Source organism: Melozone crissalis, unplaced genomic scaffold (assembly GCF_028551555.1).
Source record: "Melozone crissalis strain CALT ecotype California unplaced genomic scaffold, PUWL_Pcris_2 ptg000005l_1, whole genome shotgun sequence".
NCBI classification, from domain to species: Eukaryota; Metazoa; Chordata; class Aves; order Passeriformes; family Passerellidae; genus Melozone; species Melozone crissalis.
The window spans coordinates 26,888,829-26,910,038 of NW_026535783.1; the positions used below are offsets into that span (position 1 = coordinate 26,888,829).

Consider the following 21,210-nt stretch of genomic DNA (forward strand, 5'->3'; position numbering starts at 1 on the left):
TGGCAACCAAAAGTCCCAGCTGCTGCTGGTTAACTTCTTCACAAGAGAAAATATAAGCCTGTAAGTCTGTACTTGATTTCTGCACAGAAATTGAAACAGGAATCTATTAAGTTCTTCTTGTTTAAGGTTACATCTCTTCTTTCACACCTCCTCATCTTGGATCACGTGTTCGGTTTCTCACTCAGCATCTTCTGTTAACAGAATTAAGTCTGCCCAGCATCCAGACAGAGAGTTGGAGCATCAAACATAACTGGAATCGAAAACCATTTTCTAGGACAAAGAGATTGTGACTCCTTTTTGGCAGGGCTGCTGTTGCTACCCCGGGCAGCTGTCAGCAGCGAGGGCAGACCCCGCTCACAGCCCACATGCACAGCTGCTCCCGCGCTGCACCACGCGCCGGGACATCAACAGCATCCACCCAAAACCCGGGCAGCAACCTCCACAAGTGTCTTGGGAGTTTTAAATCGTGCGCATATTTGTGAATATGCAAAGATTTTAAAATCAGCTTTTCCAGTACACTGTATCAATACCGTTCTGACAAGAGGTTGAATGTGAAAAAGCAGCTTCTCCTAGGTTGGTGCTCAGCCCACATATTTGTTTTAATTCTAAGGGATTATTTTTATAGCAGATATATGCCAGGATTGCTAGTCCTAGTCAGTTTTCCATGCAAATTTGTATGTGTGATGAGTTACACTCTGCCATCCTAACTAGATTCTGAAAAAATCTGTCATCTCACAAAAAAACTTTTTTATTCTGAAATAAAGCATTCACAGTCTCAAATGCAATCCGTTTTTTCACTTTATGTTCAGAGACTTCCCTCACACCATCTTCATGTTTAGAGGAATCTTACCCATTTCCTTGTATTTATGATGATTCCAGGCAAAGATCCTAACCACATCATGGTTTCAGCACTGAGGAAGTATTTTTGCTTGAACCACTTAAGAAACTGGTTAGTGAATTATTTCTTGTGTTCTGGTTAACAAGGTGTACCAGTTATTATTTTCACATTCTGCAGAGGAGGTATTGCATAAAAAGGAAAGACTAATTTCCTGAATTATACCATGACAAACCAAGACACTAATAGGTGACACAAGCTGCCAAGCAGAAAGAAAAGCAATGAGGAACTGAGATTTTTTTTCTATGCATTCTTGCACTTAAACTGGATGTTGTATTTCCTAGCCACCATAACCTAATACTACCCTCCAGAACAACACAATGCTCCTATTTTAACCCCTAAAATTCAAATTATTCAATAATTCAATAATCTCTTACCAGAAAATCAGTTTAGCTAAATATTCAGAATGTCTCTAGCAGTATTGTGTATGGAAAACCTTCAAGCATGGATTGAATTGTGGTCAAATACAGCATTGTTTATTCTTTTAGTTGTTTTAGATCTTACATAATGATATTTTTACAATAGTAAGGGCCATACAATTAAATCATACACCTGGTATTTAAAAAGAAGCCAAGGAAGTGATACCAGCACATCACATTAATAATCCTAAACATATTTCCAAGTAATGGTAGCATTCACTGGTAATAACTCACTGGTAATAATCCACTGATATTCAATCTTAAACAGGAAAGAAAGCAACAAAGTCACATAAATATATGTGAATAAATAGGCATGAATATACACACAGCCCCACCCCCATTCCTCTAGAGCCAAGCAAATAAAAATGCTTAAATAAGAACAGGAAGTGAAATGAGGGGTTGACTGTACTCTACTGAATAACAAACTTCCACAAGTGAGACAACAGCAGGCAACAATAAGGAAGAATGCTGTGGTAGCAACACTTAAGAAAAAAAAAAAAAAAAGAAGTGTGCTTCCAAAATGTTCCTTATCACACTGTGATATACACACGTTAGGTTTCACTCTCTGCTTGGGAGTGTTTCCTAACAGGCTTCTCACAAATTGAAAGTTACCTTTAATTAAAAACACTGGAGAGGGGGAAAAATACAAAAAGAACAGGAGCTGATCAGCATGTATTTTTTAATCCTTTAGAAACGTGTATATACTATACACACAATCTGCTCTTTCCCCACTGGAGCTGAGTCAAATTAAACATATTCAAGTAACTTAGTCACCTGTTTTCTTTAAGTGTTGCAAAAGCAGTTTCACCACAGGTACTTTCAAGAGCCAGCTCATGATGGATCTAATTGACCAACAAGCCCAGAAGGAAGTCAGTTTGAGCTAATGAAAGGCAGAGTTAGAAACACCTCTGCAAGAAACAAGTGACATAACCAAAAAGTAAAGGTCGTCCAGGGACAGCATGGCTCAATGAGAATTCAGAGCTGCCACCTGAGAAGGATGCCCCAAAATCAGGAAGAGAACCACCTTTCTATGGATACTAAGAAACAAAGCAATATTATGGACAAGTTGTAAACAGCATGGAAACAAAAAGGAGGAACAGGCCAGCAAAGGCACCATGCCCAGAAGGAACCCACTAAAAAAAAAAAGGGAAAAAAAAAGGAAAAAATTATTATTCTTGAATTTATAATTCCAAGCATGGGTGGTACTGGTGGGTGGAATAAAAAACATTTGTTACAAACTGACCACAGGTGAAAGAAAACTAAGCACCTTGCATGCCATTCCCCGTGGCAGTAAATGCAGGAGGCCCCACCTTGAGTTACAACTCAAAATAAGTAATTAATGCCCATAGCAGCGTCCCTGCTGTAAAGTAATTTTTAGACCCTTAGCACAGGACTGCAGGAACTATGGTCTGTGGGAAACTTACCAGAGAAAGACTGAAAAATTTTGTGCAAAATTAAAAGGAGTTCAAGGTACTACCCTTGAACATGGCTGAGAAACACCTGAACATACTATGTCTAAGGTATATTTGATAAATTATCATCTAGAAAGAGAACCTGCAGAGCACCAGCCACAGCCACTTCAGACCGTGATGGGTTGATGAGCACCTTCCTTAGTGCTTTTGTCACTGCTTAACGAGTCAGACTGAGGCAGTAACACAGATAATATATGAAAGTGCTGTGCAAGGCTTGGTATTGGATTACAGGCTTTAGCACTTTCTGCAGTAAGTTATTTACTACCTAATTGAGTTTCTGGACTGAAATCTGAGCTAATGCTATCAACACCAACTATAGCTTCCAGCTACAAAAGCTGTGTGCATTCTCACCAAGCACCCTGTCCTTTTCTCTGCATCACTGATGGTGACAGTGATATTTTCCTCTGAGGCACTGTCAGAAGGAGGCAGGGAAAAGAAAAGCATGAAGTGTCTTCAGTATAAAATGGATTATCCTTCACATACAGACCAGTAAATTGCATTTTTCAATGTGTCAGTCAATGCTCCAAACATTTTTATCAACATGTATATCAGCTGAACTGAGCCTAGTTTCTGTGTAAGGTTTTATTTTGTGGAATTACTTGGATATGTGTGCGGTTTTGTTTTGTTTTGGTTTTTTTTTCCTTTTTGACTGTCTTTGTTTGCTCCATCTAAGTTTCAAATGCAGCAAAGTCACATTCACTCAAATATCTCAGCACCCAACATCTTGTTCACAGAAAGGCCCCACCACTGGCAAGAAAACCACTGAAGAATAAAGGCAGCAAAGTCTTGAAAACACAAACTGATTGGAGGATAGAAGCAAAATTGTATTGTGGTAACGCACCAAAAGCAAGCAAAGCTCATCACAAGAAGGAAGAATATGTTTTTCCTTTTGAACTGCAAACATTAAGACTCTTGGGGGAATCTCATATATCACTCACTTCCTTCAAAACAGATCTGAATGAAAACTGTAGGGTCAAGGATGTTTCACGTGCCTATCTCAACAACAGAGCTGGAAAGGATGAGAGTCCAAGGAGACTGCTCCTTGTACCCTTATTCCCTGCTACTGCTTCCATATCGCAACAAACTCCCAGCTTTAACATACCTTCCCTATTTGACTCTATTTTCTTAGAACAGCCTTTAAATTTAATAGACTGCATACAAAATTTGTCCAAAATATGCATCTGAAGACTGCTGCAAATGCTGTCTGAACATCTCCAAGCTCTCCTAAATCAACAAGGAACAACACGGCTTGTCCTTATCTGGGACATACCCATATAAATTACAGCAGCTTTCTGGCTGTCTTGCCAAATCTGAGATTTATGTCATAAATATAACTCAGATCCATCGTTTACATTTTATTCTGGAAAAGCTGTGGTGTTGTCAGCCAACATCTAAATCAGATTAAGAGAAACAAAGCTTTATACATCTTGGAATAAGTTTGGATGGTCTGCTTAGAAGCCTAAAAAAAATTTAACCCACCCCTCCCCACCCCCCAAATCTCTTCAACTCCTCCCCCCAAAACAAAACCAGAAAATAAAGATGTTGTTTCCCCAAAATATTATTTGACTTAGAGCCTTCATATCTAGACAGGTGCCCTATCTGCTCAAATACATATAAAGACATCCACGACTGCAGCTTCCCATAAATATTCTAATGAAATACATAGATACAAAAAACCTAAAATGGTTAAACAACTATAAATTTTCAATCAAACTTGCTTATTACTTAAATCCCCTACATTTTGTCCTTGGCCAAAGTAAACCAAACTGACTTTGCATTATAAAGTTTTATAGAACTGGAAATTATTGTAGCCCCCAAAAATGTACAGATCCACAATTTGTCCAACTCGTTTTTTTTCTTGAAGTGTTTTATGTAAAATAAAAGCACCGTGAAAAGAAATGTATTTCTTGGTGGCTGAAACTAATCCCAAACTCCAGTATAAAATATCTGCTAGCCACCTTTTAGCGTATGAAACTGGTCCTACTGTGAACTACCAGTAAGAGCTCTCTTTGCAATTCTCATACAGGCCTCATCTATCTACTATTTTTCATTTTTAAGATGCATACACATGCACAAAACCTCAGTCATTTACACTGCCTCTTCTTTGGCAAGCCTGAGGAAATTTAAACCCATTCAAACCTGAAATGACCATGATTAGGAAAGCAAGAGCAATATAAGAGAGAAATTTTTCCATGCTACAACTCAAGCTTCACTTAATCTGTCACACATACACTTACTTATCAAAGGAAGTCACAGCTACAAATAGCAAAGTGGTAAGAAAAACCGTTCTTTACAAAAGATTTACAGAAAACAGATTTGTCAGGGTGGAGAGGACATGTGAATAAACCACAGATGCAAGCCTGGTTGACTGATATTACATAAACATGTGCACAGAAGCTTAAAACATGACATCTTCAGATCCAACTGGACACCTATTCCATATAGGAAGAGTATTGCATTCCCCATAAAATTCATGTGTAAAAATATCTTGCCTATCTAAGTAAGAGAGCTGCAATTCTCCCCTGGAGTACTTTCAAGCCCACACAAAGTGCTGGTGACAGTGGTCTGGCCCCCATACTGGAGTGGGAAACAGTATCTTACTTTTAAACAGTCAGAATAGATGCAGGGCACTTTATGCCTTTTAGGGAGAGCATCAGAGCATCTACTCCATAAACTTTTTGGAATTCACAGAAAAAACCTAAGGACCATCTTGGCTTCCACTATGAGAATGTTTTGAGAATTCATTCTGTTTTCTTGTACTTTTGCTACACAGCTACGTAAGCCACACGGGGATGTGCCAGTCTACTGAGTAGTTGATAAGTTAACAGAAAAATACTTTATCATTCACACATAGAAGATGCCATTCTCCAAGAGTCTAAAGTTCAATCACAATTAAAACAAAAATCCAGGTGATTTAGGCCATACACAGCTACTCAAACTAATGACAGATAAGAGGTGAGATTTTTTGGTATGTTTCCTTTTTTTTTTTTTTTTTTTTTTTTTTTTTTTTTTACCCTTTCCTTTCAATAACTGGAGGAGTCACAGTACGAGCATGTTGAGCATGTTTAGTTCCTTTCAAAGATTGGAAGGCTTCTGTTTTGGTAATAACCAGCTTCAGGGAATGTCAACACAAACAGCATCAGGAGACTGAACATCTGAACCTACAGATCTGGAAGAGCAACCACTGCAAATCTACCTAGAAAAAGGCCCTTTGATGGCTTCATAAGCCTGTGGGTGGTTCATCAAACCGAGTCCAAAGACAGCTGCAATTACACCTGCAAACCCAGACTCTCTGCAGAGAAAAAAAACGAGGTAGCAATCATCTACCATGTTTTTCAAGTCTACAGAAAACATTTCCTTCTCTAATAGCTGGGCGGGTTACTTTTTTGTTTTAACAGCCTGGCACTCCTTCTATCACTTTCTAAAGTGCAGTGATCAAACTCCATTAGCTAAAGTAAATGTGACAAGGAGGTAACAGTTAAATGGAATTTAAGAAATCATATTAGCATTATTAAATAACTTGGAACTTGACAACAGCAGACACATGAGCAAATGATCCATCAGGTGGTTTTGAGATTTGTTGTTTAGCAGCAAGTTGTTGGAAAGACAATCACGACTCTAAGCATAGCTGGTTGAAAACAGATGAAAGGACAAAAAACAAACAAAAAAATCCAAGTAAACAAAAAAATCCAATTCTTATTCTTCACCTAGTGGAGACTGATGTGCCAGGTGCCATTACAGGGTTTTCCTGCACACCCTGAGCAGAGAACGTTAGAGCTAATGGAAACTGAGATTATTTCCCCTGTGTTGTAGTAACCCCCCCACGGAGGTGACTTATTTTGGGTAGGATTTTCAGATGTAGTTTTAAAAGAGTTATTTTAACCATGCAGCTTGGAAGTGCCCCATCAGCACATGGTCATTAGAAAGTGATGCTAAAGATGCTTATCCAGAATTCAGCTGGAAAAGCCAAAGGAGAAGAAGAGATCCAGAACACCAACTACAGTGGAAAAGTAGGAAAAAATCCTAAATGCAACTTGCAGGAATACACTACCTTTAAGTATGTTCTATGTGAGTGGATAAGAAAAAAAGTGAGACATTCTCGTATTTTCATGTTTTACAAGCATTACCTGTTAGCATTACCAAAACTATTCAGATCTTTAACTGACAAACTGGCACCTGAATGCCCAGTTTTATGACTCAAAAAATTTGCCATTTTTTAAGTCAGTGATCGAAGAGAACACAGATGACTGGCTTTGTGCATTTTCACAATGAAAGGAATTATCATGTGAGCTTGGAGCTTTGTTGGTTATTAGGATAAGCAATGACCTTATGCTACACAGACAGAACAACATTTCTCTCAGAAAACTTTTAAGCAAAAATAAAACCACCCTTGCAAGACTTGCTTTGCACCTCACAGGAACATGACTTCCACCCAACTTAATCCAGCACACTCCTTACCCCTGGCAATGACAAAAGGCAGGAGCTATTTCAAGAACTGCAGGGTACTTGTTCTACACTTACAGCCTTGTCTGACACCCACCCAAACAATGAGGCTCTTGTACAACCTGACTTTTTGCACCCGGCTTGGGAGCTCCAGCCCAAGCCAGCTGGACTGCATATGCTCATGAAGATATCATGTTTTGTGCTGTTTTGTTTGGGTTTTTTGTTGTTGGTAGTGGTGTGTTTGTTTTCCTTTAAAGAGGGACACAGAGATCCATTCTTTCTGCTATGACACCACTGGATTTTGCTGCATCAGAACAAGTTATAATTTTTATCCTTTCCAAGAACCTCGGCTGCCGTGTAGTCCAGCAGGGAAACCTAGCAATTCCTTCTCCCCTTCCTGGCGTCAGCCAAGGTTTAAAAGGTTCCAACTCCACACAGGTCGCAGATTCCCCATGGGATCAGGCATTTCAGCAGGTAAGGGTGCCCCTGAGATGGATCCACCGTGAGCTCGCTGGGGTGCATGGTGGCTCACAGTGTGTCTGCCCCGGGATGGGCTGGGACACTGCGGGATCACAGCACACACCGGCGTCACCATACGCGAGTGAGCAGCGACACATCTCCGGTTTTACGATATTTTTGTTAGGAATTATTATTATTATTATTATTATTATTATTATTATTAGTTACTCCTATAACTTAAAATAGGAACAGAAATTTCAGGACGACTCTAGTTTTCAGACTTGATTTTTGCAATCTACGACTGCTACAATTAGGCTATTACTAGAATTTTGATTACTACCTTTAGACAGTTCTTTTTGTGATGGAATGCAGTGTTTTCATTAACGTATTTCAGTATTGCGTTTTAGTACTGTGGTCTTACACTAGATTTTAAAATTAGATTTTTAGTACTATAGTTTGTTGATACTAATTATGAACAGAGTTTTTATCAGCAGTGGGTTTAGGCAATTTTTCCTCCCCCCACCTCGCCCCGGTAGCGTCCCCGGCAGGTCCCGCACGCCCGCCGCCGCCCCGGCAGCCCCTTACCCTCGCACTGGTATCCGGCCAGCCCCCAGATGAAGTCGGTGCAGTAGTGGCAGAAGGTGGGCTTGGTCAGGGTCACCCTGCGGAACGCGTGGCCCGGCGGGCTGCTGCCCCCCGCCGCGGTGCGGCCCCGCCCGCCCAGCACCGGGCTGGAGGCCGGGCTGCCGCCGCCGCTGCCGCCGCCGCTGCCGCGCAGCGAGCGCGCCCCGTCCGCCATTCCCGCCGGGCGCCCGCTCCGCGCGCTCCGCGCCGGCCGCCGCTCGCCCGCCCGCCCGCGCTTCCGCCCCGGGGCGGTGGCGGGGGCGGGCGGGGGCGGCGCCGCGGCAGCGCCGGCGGGCGGTGCGCGCTGCCCCCTGCCGGCCGCGCCCTCAGCGCCGCGCCCGGCCCGGCCTCCGACCGCTCCCGGGGCAGCCCGGCCTGGCCTGTCTTCCAACGCCTCTCTGGGCAGCCCGGCCCGACGCGTCCTCCGACTGCTCCCGGGGCAGCCCGGCCCGGCCTCTGCCCGCGCGTTCTGTGGAGAAACTCCGCCTAGCGTCCATCCTAAATCTCCCTTGGCGCAGCTAGAGAATAGGTTCTCTCTGCTGTCTCTAGCTGCCTCGGAGAAGAGGCCGGTCCCCACCTAGCCACACGCTCCTCTCGGGGAGTTGTAGAGATTGATAATGTCACCCCTGAGCCTCCTTTTCTCCGGCTGAGCAGCCACAGCTCCCTCGGCCGCTCCTTGGAAGACTTGTTCTCCAGCCCCTTTGCCATCTTCATTGCCCTTCTCTGGACTCAGAGGTAAGACATCCAGTGTTTTGCCACATTAATCTGGAAGGTTTTGTTTTCTTTTCTGCATACCATTTTAGGGCACACAAAGCTCCGCCTCAGGAAGATATGTGATGATGCATTGGCAGAAGAAAATGATTTGCCATAGGTTTTGCCTTCTACACTCAACATCTCTGACTTCATGAGAAAAGATAAAGGGTTCTGCCAAGTCTCCCTCCTCCATAACACAGGGCTTTTTTGTCCTTTGTTCAGTTAACCTTCTTGTTGCTAGTTTGGAAAATGTTTACAGACCTGGATGTTTCTATGATGCTCGTCTCTGGACTGCCTCTGTTTCTGTGATTTACTATGTTGAGTAACTTATTATGGATGGAGTAGGGTTGGACAAGAAAGGAGGCTATCACTTTGGATTTTGTGTATCTCAACTTGTCTTGATCTCAGCTTTGTGTTGGGAATCTCCACTCAGCTGTTCCAAACAGCATCCAGGTACCTCCATTAAGCAACAAAGGGTAGTTAAAATTTTTGTTCCTGGTTCTGATTTATCTGTATTTTGGTGAAGGGTGTAATAAGCTGGTGTAATAAACCTCTTCTGTAATAAATCCTTGTCCTGTAGACCAACAGTGAAGTTCTAAAATTTGTTCGCGTCTTCTAGTTTCTACTACTCTTACTGTGTGTCTCCTTTCTGTATTGTGAATATGAAAGTAGTTATGATCAGACCTTCTCAAGGAGAAACAGTATAAATAATTAAGAGACCAAAGAAAGCGTAATACGACTTTTTATGGTGGGAGAAAGAGTGAGTAGTTGCATACATAAGCTTTCAAATACTTCTAATTGCTTCTACAAACATGATTTAGAAAACATCTAAGATACCACAGAGGCTGTACAAAGCCTCAGATACGCAGGAGGAAAGGGAAGAGGGAAGCAGTGTGAAACCTCTGTGTTTGAAGATGTGTGCCTGCTGAAGGCAATGAATCAGCCAAAGCACATAATGATGAGTCCTATCTTCCACAAACTCAGCCTTGCCTCAGTCTTCTTAAAAATCATAATACAAGGCCTCTTGGAACACATTTCTGGGCTCATGGGGAAGAAGACAGAGGAACGGCCAATATTGGATTTGACAATGGTCAGTGATGCCCGACCTATTTGATTGCTTTCCATGGCAATTGTGTAAATCTGTGTAGGAGGTGACACTAGTGTATCCTTGACTTCAGCAAGGTTTATGACTTGTCTCCCACAATATTCTTGTATCCATAGTGGAATGTTATGTATGGTTCTGCATGGGTGGACAACGAGATGGGTAAAAAACAGGCTGGATGGTTGAACTCAGAAGGTAGGGGTTGATGGGTCATACTTGAGCTCTGCCTGGAGGCCCGTAATGGGAGGAGTGTTACAGTGGTCTCTCCTGTGCCCTGGGCATTCAGCATGTTTATCAAGATCATGAGAAGGTGACGGAGAGCAGTATTGTCAAGGGATGTCAAGCTCACACATGACACCACGCTGAGGGAGCAGACATTACATTGCCATCTACAGGGACCTGAACAGACATAAGAAATGAATCCCTGAACAGATATAAGAAATGAATCCCACCATAAAATCAAAGGGTTGGTTTGGGTTGGAAGGAACCTTAGAGATCATCTAACTCTTCTGCCGTGTGCAGGGACACCTTTCATTAGGCCAATTTGCGCAAAGTCCCATTCAGCCTGACCATGAACACTGCCAGGGCTGGGGCATCCCCAGCATCTCTGGGTGACTTTTTCCAGTGTCTCATTACCCCCACAGAATATAATTTTTTTTGTAATATCCAATCTAAACTTACTGTCTTTCAGTTTGAAGTAATTTCCTCCTTCTGCCAATACACACCTTTATTTATTTTTAAAGTCTCTAGAGCTCTCTTGTAAGCTCCTCTCTGGTACTGGAAGTCTACATTTAGGTGCCTTCTCTTCTCCAGGCTGGACAATCCCAATTCTCTCTACCTTTCCTTGTGGGAGAGATGCTCCATCCCTCTGATCATGTTGGTGTCCCTCCTCTGGACTCACTCCAGCAGTTCCATGTCCTCCCTGTGCTGGGAGCCCAGAGCTGGATGCAGGTTCCAGGTGGCTCTCCCCAGAGCAGAGCAGAGCAGAGGGGCAGAATCCCCTCCCTGCCCTGCTGCCCACGCTGCTCTGGATGCAGCCCAGGACACGTTTGGCTCTCTGGGCTGGGAGTGCCATGGCTGGGTCATGTCCAGCCTCTCACCCACCAGCACCCCCAAGTCCTTCTCACAGGGCTGCTCTCCATCTGCTCATGCCCGGCCTGTCCCCTGATACTGGGGGTTGTCCTGGCCCAGGTGCAGCACCTTGAACTTGGCCATGTTGATCCTCATGACATTTCCATGGGCCCACTTCTCGAGCTTGTACAGGTGCTTCTGGTTGGCATCCTTTCTTTCAGGAATGTCAGCCTCAGCATTTGGCCTGGCATCACCTGCAAATTTGATGAGGGTGCACTTAATCTATGAAATAACAATGGTCCCAATACAAACCCTGAGGGATACCACTGGTTGCTGGTTACTGATGTCCATTGGAACTCTGAGCTGTTGAGGTATGAGAGGGAACTCATACCCTCTGGATGCCAGCAATTTCCTATCCATGTAACAGTTCACCCATCAAATCCATCTCTCTCCATTTTAGAGGGAAGGATGTTGTGGGGAGCCATGTCAAAGTCCTGATCAATGACATCTGCCTCCTTTCCCTTGTCCACAAGGGGAGTCACTCCATCACAGAGGGCCTGCAGGCTGGCCAGGCAGGACTTGCCCTTGGTAAAGCCGTGCTGGCTGTCCCAAATCACCTCCCTGTCCTCCATGTGCCTGAGCACAGCTTCCAGCAGGATCTGTTCCATGATCTTCCCAGGCACAGAGGTGATGCTCACAGGTCAGCTGTTCCAGGGGTCCTCCTTTCTACCCTTTTAAAAGATGGGTACAATGTTTTCCCTTTTCCAGTCACCTGGGGTTTCACCTGACAGCCACAACTTTTCAAATGTCAGGGAGAGGGGTTTGGCAACTACATCCTACATCAGCTCGTTGCCTCAGGACTCTAGGATGCATCTCCTTGGCTCCTGTAGACTTTTAGGTACTTCAGGTGGCCACGAACCTGATTTTTACTTAGAGTGGGAAAGACTGTGCTCCCACAGTCCCCATCTTGCTGTTTGTCCACTCAAGGGATGTGGGAAAGGGGTTACTACTGAAGACTGCAGCGAAAGGAATTGCTGAGTACCTCAGCTTTCCTCTCAATCATTGTTACCATCATTGTCTGTCAGGGGACACACCTTCTCTGACATCCAAATGAGCAGACAGCAGGGTAGCACTGCAGAAGAGGTCCTGCGTGTCTTGGTTGTCAATGAGCCAGCTGTGCACACTGGCAACAACCAGGATGAACAGTATCCTGTGCTGTCCAGGAGCACAGCTAGTCAGCTGAGAGGAGGGATTATTACTGTCTCCCCAGCACTACAATATTAGACTATTACATTCAGCTTTGACCTCCATAAAGGAAGAGCATGACAAACTGCTGGAGCAAGGTCAGTGGAGAACCAGGAGGGTGGCTAGGTGTTGGTGCACTTATCCCACGCAGAGAAGGCTGAGGGAGCAGGACTCTGCCTGAAGAAGAGACAGTTGCCAGGAGATCTCCTAGCACCCCAGTACTACTGACACAGAGGTTTTTAATGAGGAAGGACCAAGGTTCTTTACAGGCATGCACACTGTAAGGACAAGAGACAAATGGCACAACTTCAAACTAGGTGTTCAGGCTGGATTTGAGGAGAAACCTCTTTACCCTAAAGGCAGTCAAGCAGAGGGGCAGGTTAAGTTCCATTGACCTGTCCTGCCTTTTTTTCAACCTAGCCTGTCCTCTTTAAATGTGTTTCTTTTATATTGATCTAATAGTTCTTCCCCTTTTAAGAGTCAGAGGCCCAAGATTTGGAAAGCTGGAACTCATGTGAACATGTCTTTCCTACAATCTGGGGAACTACCTTATAATTGTATCAGAATTTGATTGTTTCAAAAGCCTGAGGAAGTAATCAATTAATCTTTTTATAAAAAGGTGAAAATGCATTCAATTAACAAATAATTATGTGCATTACTGAATCACTTATCCAGGCAGGTAGTTACAAGGTTTCTTTGATAGAAGACTGGAGAATGGTACTTTTTGTAGTTTAGATATAAATTAACTGTGCGATTGTGGCTATTTTCTAACAACTTACTCTCCAGATAAATACTTATAAGCTGTAACACCGGGGCAAGAACTAAACTTTTTGTACTTTAATTTCTCATCTTATCTCTGAGCAATCTGTATAACCTGTGAAAACAACCTAAACCATCCAAGGGCAGTCATCAGCGAAGTCTGCCAAAACATCTGCTGCCAGTGGCCATGCAGTGTGGCAGCAGTGGAAGGCTAGCCACCCTTTCCATTTCACGTGTGGCACACCTGCTGCCCTAGACAGTAGAAAAAAAGTGAGGTAAAGAATTATTACTGGAGCTGTCACATTCACAAATGTGATAACTTATTAGAAGTGGTTTTTTCCTCATGCAGGAGCTGTTGCTTGACAGGCTGGTAACTGAAAGATGAAACAAACAGGATAAAACTACCATTTCTTAGGTATACCTTTATATTTTTTTAAATAAAGAAGTGCCTCAAGATAAAAACAAATAAAATTCTTTGAACATCCATTGTCTTTGTTTTGACAAGATTAGTAAAACAAGATAAGGAAAAAAATGTAAGGCCTCTGAAAAGAAAATTTACTTCTTTTTACATCCTGATAAACATTTTGTGGCACTTTGGATTCTATAACTTCATTAAACTCAAGTTATGCAACTCCTGGGCAGGCGGTACAGAAAACTTGTCATTTTTACAAGTTTCTTGGCTTGGTAGAGGTGTTTTTGGTAAATGGAACAAACTTTGCACCTTGGATCTTCTGAGCCTTTTGTAACCTTCTTGTACTCTTTAGATCTAGGGAGAAAACATACTGTGACAGATAGAAAGCCTTTGCTACAACTGAGAAGTGAAAGTTCTGGTACATCATCCCAAATTTATGTACAAGATTAAATAAGTTTGATGTAGTGTCAACATCACATCATGTTTTTATCCTTTAAGGAACACAGTTCGTTATACCAGAGCTCTCTTGTCACTCAGACTGTTGAAATTCAGTTACTCAATTCTTTCATGAAGCAATTTATTTGTAAGCAAGCTTCAAAAAACCTGAAAATAAGTAATCATGTCAGGTCCAGGTGAGATCCAGAGGAATTTATAAGACTGTATTAATATGGAAGTAGTGGATGAAAAGCAGATGGAGCTGTGCTGTTTTTTAGTGGTCTCTCCTGGCCTTCCCATTTCCTTGTTTTTCAGAGTGCTACAAACAATTTCATCCATCCACTGACATGATAGGAGTGGGAGTCATTAGCTTCCCAAATGCTGGAGAAGCTTGCTAAGTTTCTGTTCCTATAAAATGTGTTCTTTATGTGTTGGTGAATTGTGGAAGGGTGAAATCCCATGGTACCTATCCCATAGAGCCATAAGCAAAAGCGTTTCTAGATTACTGAAATCTTCTGCATTGTTGACTTCTGTTCTGTGAATTCCCTTCATTACTGCAAGTAATTGGAAGAGAGGAATGACACAAACCATATGTGGAGGTTGAAAAGGAAAGTTTAAAATAAATTGTGGCTTCAAAGAATCAAAGCTTTGAATGTGCCCTCCTGTTGGCAACCAGCAGGGAAGAAGAGCTACAGAGGGGTTGGTTTTATTGGTTTAAACCAGCACATCAATATTTGGAAACTGAGGGATAATGCTTCTTTTTGCACATGAAAGGAAGTGGCTCACGAAGTATCATCTTCCTAGGCAAGAGAGGTTTCAGATTTGCAGTTTTTGCAGTTTTTTCACCTCTCCAAGTTGATGATGTCTGAATTAAAGGTAAATCCTGATGTTCATTTAAATAGGATACCTTTCTTTTTTTCCCAAAGTCTCACAGCTAAAGAGACAATAAAAGTATTAGATCAGGTTTATGCACTCTTTGTCTTGAAATGAAAAATAAAAGAGAAATTCAATTTCTTATACCTACACTACCAAAAAAAAAAAGAAAAAGAGAGAAAAAAGGGTTAGTACCTAGCACATAATTAGTTTGGTTTTGGGTTTTTTTTTTTTTTCATAATAGCTCTACAGTTACTTCCTTCCTGAAAGAAAGTCTTTAAAAAACTGTTCTAATCACACTAGAAATAAATCAAGTGCTGACTTGTTAGTTAAAAGCACCAACAGCCCCTGAATAAGAGAAGCAAAGGCCCTGCTATGGAAAGCCAGCAAAGTTCTTGATCAGTTCCAAGTTATGCAATAACATATGGTACGTCTTTCAACTTTTTATTTGATTGCCAGATTAACTATACCTTTTCAAATAAAGGTTATAATAAGGGACACATTAGACTGCATAATCTAAACAAAATTATGTATTAATGTTTATATATCAAATATATGCACACTTTTCACATAGGTACAGAGATTTAGAAGAAAATCCTTCAGTACAAATTCATCCATCTGTTGTGGGGGAAAAAACCCCTATGGAAATCTTGTCAAAACCATCTTTATTTCACCAAAATCATTACAGTCAGCAGTAGTAAGTATTTAATGAAAACATAGATGCATTTATCAGAAGCAGACATAACTGTATAACTCATACTTTATTTTAGCACTTACACTCTTTACTATTTGAGGAGTTTCCCTAGTTCTGCTAACAAAACTGAGATTTAGTAAATAATAAACCATATCAGAGCTGAAAGTAAAGAAAACTGTGTAACAACATAGCTAAGTCAAAAGGTTGAAATTTAGGGCCCAGGCAGCTAGCAAATATGATGATAGGACAGGCAAGTTATTTGTGCTTCAAATACACTGATTTTAATATTTAATAGCTTATTTCCAGCTCTTAAGTTTTAGAACAAATAACTTCCTGACAGAGTACATAAAGGATTTGCTCAGAGTTAATGAATCACTTCTCTGGGAGAAATACACCAACCAATCAACCAAAAACAGCTAGGGTTTGATTTATTTTTTATTGTAAAGGATTGCCAGTTTAAATTCTTTAGTCATGTTTTCTCTCTGGACCTAGGGAACATGAAAACAGTTCTTTATTAATAGAGTACCTTAATGCATTCTGACATGCAAAATATGCAGAACACCCACATATGGAATAACAGATTGCTGTTAAGGTTTACTAAGAGTTGTGCACTCTGAAAAGAAAATGTCCAAGTCTTGTTGTTAAAACCACATTGCAATTTCTGATTCTACACTCTAATAATGTATCAGAAACTCAGTATATAAAACACCCTTTTTTAATGTATGTGTATATGTGTAAATATATAGCATTATTTATTTCTATGCCTGACAGTACCTGTTGGCCTACAGGAGAGATCTACTCCCAGCAAGAATGTAAAGAAATACCATGTATGCTAGACTCCAGAGTGATGTGTTCATGCATGAGATCCTCCTTTGGCTGTGTCACTGGTACCCACATGGATGACAGGAGGTTGTGGTCTGCAGGCTTGACAAAAGCACCCCAGATCAAAGGTCCTGACAAGCAGCAAACCTTCTGAGACAGAGAGGTCAGCAAAGTAATCTCCAGCCACCATGACTTGGTCTGTCCTTATGAGGGGCTCAGATGTCTCCCAACCAAGCTTGTTTCTGTTTATTTGTTGCCTGAGCATTGCACATGAGTGCCTTCAGTTCATACCTACATGACCAGGAGGAGTCATTCTCCTGTTGCCAGGAGTCACAAAATCCCAACATTTCCACCTTGGGAGTCTCAACTTTCCCACCTTGCTAGTCCAAATCTACTACAGAGTCCAGCCTCGCCTTTTAGCTGTCCCACCTCTTAAGCAGCTATTGAAGATAAATTCTTAAAATAAGACATCACTGTGCAGTTAAAGGGGTTTGTTGATGATTAAATAATTATCAAATTATAATTAAACAATTATTGAGTGATAATTAAATAGTAATGTAATTAAACAACTACAACCCACTGCTCTACAGGAGAACACAACGGCCTCAAGGGTGGGGCTACAGATGTCTATAATGTAAGGTGGTTGGTTTTTGTAGTTAACCTGCCTTGGTGCAGGAGTACAGTCACAGCAGTTTTAGTTTTGGCTAGTCCTGCTCAGGATGGTTCTGTTAGGCCCTGATAAGTTGTGGTGTAGACTCCTTGGTTCCTGAGAAGTCAATGGCCTGGCACAGTTCTCTGGGTGTGCACAGCTGAGCTGACTGGCGGTGATGCCTGAATCAAAGTGCTGTTCGCTCAGCCAGAGTCCTGCCCCTATCATTGCTGCAGAGGGCTCCAGCACGCACCTCTGCACAGGCACCTCCTTGGAGGGATCCTGTTGCCTTCCAGCTCATCCTCCCTGGTGCTATGTGGTCTGCTGCCTTCTCCCATAGCTTCTGCACCAGGCAGCTCTGTACCTCAGCCCTACACCTCAGCCAGACCTCAACCTTCTCAGTATCACTGCATATAACCTTACACCTGCAGGGCCGCCCATGTTCTCTTGGAGCAGCATCTGGGCTGGTGCTAAGGGGCATGCTATCGTGCTGGCTCCAGCACAGTCTTCAGCAGCTCTTCTGTGCACCTTTAGTGTCCTCTGTAATGGGAGTGCTGTGCTAAACCCAGCTGCCCCTCACCAGTGGATCACTGCTCTCCTCTGGGACAGCTGAACAGAGGTACACACTCCCTGATCAGGAAAGCACTGACTTGGAAATGCTATGTTCCACAATAAGGAAAACAGAAAGAGAGGCAGCAGTGTATTTCTATCTGTAAAAAATAAACTGGTCTGTTATGTGCCAAGTCCCCAATTGCTATCCCTGGTTACCACTACATTTCCTCCTTCTGTTCTCTAACAGTTTGTAACTAAAATGGGTTCTGTTGAGTGCAGTCCGTGGTTGATTAATGGAAAGATAATTCATGAGTAGGCTGCTGCAAGCACTGGTTTTGTAGGTGTTTATTTCATTGAATAATGTGGAATAGGAGAGGACTCTGTAGCTCAGAGCAGGGGCAACCTTACCATTAGATCCAAGTTTGGTATTAAAGCAGTTCCTCACATTCTCCCAGCAGGACTGTTGACTTGCTTCATCACCTTGTTATACAGATGAAACTTCACAATGTGTAACTTAGTTCAAGATTTCAGAAAGAATGTGAGTTTTCCAGCCTATGCTGCAAGTAAAACAACTAAAAACTTGCTTGTGTTCTCTGTTACATAACCGAACAGGACCAACAGGCAGTCATTGATAGAAATTTTCAAGGTGTGCAGGGCAGCCTATAGCTTGGGCAACAGTGTAACATTCCAGAGGAAAAGGGGCAATGACCCTTATTATTGCAGAACTGATGTCTTTAAATTCCCCATGGGCCAAAAGAAATGAGCATCCAACTTAAAAATGGGCCTACCACTGCACCTGTGCATTCCAATATGGGAACAGGCACCAGCACCTCCAGCACCAAAGCTGTGATGGGCCTGGAAAGAAGCTGAAAGCTCATCCCAAATCCAGGGAGTCACCTACAGGCTGGTTACAGGACAGAATAACCATGAATCATGTAGATTCCTGTAGCTGTAGAAGAAGAGATTATTAGTGACCTCATCCCCAATAGGTCACAGTTGAACTATGCAGCTGTGACTAATAAAGGTAAGTGTGATAAAAGGTGTAGATTGGCTGATCAGGGAGATCCTTCCTCTTTGAGGAAGAAATCTTAAGGAGGTAGAGGAGCATGCAGTATGAAGGGTGTGTAGGTTACTCATGGCAGTGGAAACAAGTTCTTGTATCAATGTCTCTGGGATGTGCATCTCACATTATGCTCCTTGGCTTGTCTCAGAGTACTTTTGGCACCAGCATAGGAAATCAGCTATTCAATTGCTTTCCCTGCCTTTCAAGATCTTCCTTGGAAGAGGGCAGAAGGCAAGGAGGCTTCCTCAGAACAGAGATGGTATTGGTAGGCCGTGAAGAACAAGCCCCATGTTTATGCTTTATTGCAAGACTGTGCAAAAGGAAATAGTGCATCAGAAACTGAAGACTGTTTAATCAGTCCTAGCAACTGCTCTGATTGGTTTGTTTGGCTACTTCTTGTTGGGTTCCTTCTTTTTTTTTCTTTTTCTTTTCCCCCATAAATAATATAGACTGACAGTATAAACATTCCAGCAATCATTTCTAAAAGACCAGAAGAGCCCTTCTTTTAGAAGGCAAGAAACAGGATTCAAATTCCAAAAGTGTCTTCGGAATCATTGAATCATCAGATTTACACAGCAGCAACAATGACAACAACATTCAGTCAAGCTCAATAGGACGGCTGTCTTCTTGACCATCTTCTGTGTCATTACTTTCCCCAGTTCCCATCAGACTGTTTAAAAGATTTCCTAGCAATCCCCTGCAGGATGAGGTCTGCTTGGGTGGAACTCTGAAGAAAAGCTGTCCTATTCTATCTAGGTACTCATTATTCAGGGGGTCTTTTTTCAGCGAAGTTGTGTGATGCTGTTCATACTGTTAGTTTTCCTCCATGAACTGCCAACAACAGAAACCAGGTGAATTTTAGCAGTGGTTGCACGAAGGGTGGGCCCTTCTCTATGGAAGGATGTTTCTGTGTATGTCATAAAAACAACTGATGCGCTGGTCTTATTTTTTAAGCAGAGAAATTGTAGTATTGCCTGAGCTACACTGTGGTATTTGTGGGACAAGGAGTATTCCACCAGCATGTTTGCACAGCCCTGACCATCTGTTGAGTGCAAGTGATACTGAGATTCACTACAGTTTTGCTCTTTCCACAGGGTAGTAGTCCTGGTAACTGGTGTAGTTTTGGATGTCCATGTATTCCCGATTCCCCACTGGACTATTCTAGTGCTCTGGATATGAAAGCCACTCTTTCACAAGAATTTAGATCCATTAAACTAAAAAATTTAGCCAAGTTTTCTAAAAGGTCTTCTGCTACTTTTGCATCTGACTTCTCCAAAGACTCCAAAACCAGCATGGAGTGATCAGCAGCACTGTTTTTCTGGTTATGACTGACGAACAGTAAGCCCCTGAATACATTAGTTCTCTTGCTTCTGCATGTTTTCCTTGTGACGTATACCTGAAGAAGAGCGCCCGGTACATCTGGTGATGGCCTGATGTGATCGACGTGATAGCAAGAAGACATGATAAGAAGGAAGGCAGAGATAAGGCAGCCCGAGAGTTGCCCAGGGTAAGACAGCCAGGAGCTATGGAGAAACATGGCTTTTGAATCATAGGAAGGAACACAGCCTGGAGTTGCAGGGAGACAGTGGCCAAAAAAAAGAGCTGCGAGAAATGAGAAATAGCATAGCTGGGAGAAGAGCTGCAGAAATCCGGGTTTTGATTGTAAAAAGAGGTACGGCTGCAGTCCGGCAGGGCCCTGGGGCAGTGCCTGTTCCCCTGGCTCCTGCTGGGTGCACGGACGCCCGGCCCACTGGCAAGCGCCCTGCTGGCCCTGGCTGCCCCGGCTCTTTCACTGCTCCAACCCGAGGGCGCGGCAGGGCGGTGTGGCTAAAGCAGCCAGCAGCAACACGGGAGCAGCAGCAGAGCTCTGAGAGACAGAATCATCAATATGGTGACCAAAGAGAGCTGTGAGATACCAAATTGACTACGGAGAGGTAGTCAGCTCAAGAACCAGAAACAGAGCAGTTTTATATGCTAGTAAAACATAGGTATTTTATTTAAATATTTGTATAATTGTTAATCCTAAGCAGAACATGTAAATATGTCTACTTAAACATGTTTTTTTAATTAAAAGAAAAGGGGGAAATATAGGTGACCTTGCCCCTGATAAGTCCCAGTAGTTCTAACTACCAAAGAAGAAGAACAGCCTTGCCCTTAATGGGTTGCAGCTGTGACTAATAAAGATAAGTGTGATAAAAGAGGTGGGTTGGCCAGTCAGGGAGAGCCTTGAGGAAGAAGACCTTGAGCAGGTAGAGGAGCCCTGAGGAATAAGGAACAATCTAGAGAGGCAAAGAAGAACAAAACAAGAAAGAGAGTTGCTGCTGAAAAAGATCTGCTGTGAGGTCAGTCTGAGTCTGATGGAGTTAAGAGACTGGCTTGCAGTCATAGTTGAGCTAGGTGAAAGTCTGTGGTCAGAGGCAGCAAGGAAATACTTGGAGTTATTTTCCAGCAGGAAATAGCCAGCAGTC

The 21,210-nt window shown here is 42.6% G+C and overlaps 2 protein-coding genes and 1 pseudogene across 2 annotated transcripts in view; 1 reads left to right on the forward strand and 2 right to left on the reverse strand.

Annotated features, from left to right (window-relative positions):
* The window catches only part of DGKQ (diacylglycerol kinase theta), a 90,871-nt gene extending 79,282 nt beyond the window's left edge, over positions 1-11,589 (reverse strand). Inside the window, exons 1-3 of the mRNA XM_054289341.1 lie at positions 11,580-11,589; positions 11,325-11,492; positions 8,274-8,861 (exon numbers count right to left, since the gene is read on the reverse strand). Of these exons, the coding sequence (XP_054145316.1) occupies positions 8,274-8,861; positions 11,325-11,492; positions 11,580-11,589 (766 nt within the window). The remainder of the gene's footprint in view (positions 1-8,273; positions 8,862-11,324; positions 11,493-11,579) is intronic.
* ACO1 (aconitase 1) overlaps positions 8,719-21,210 on the forward strand; it is a 61,410-nt gene continuing 48,918 nt past the window's right edge. The window contains exon 1 of the mRNA XM_054284578.1: positions 8,719-9,047. The gene's annotated coding sequence lies outside the window, so the exon portion shown is untranslated. The remainder of the gene's footprint in view (positions 9,048-21,210) is intronic.
* LOC128945604 (Golgi to ER traffic protein 4 homolog) lies at positions 19,331-20,293 on the reverse strand (annotated as a pseudogene).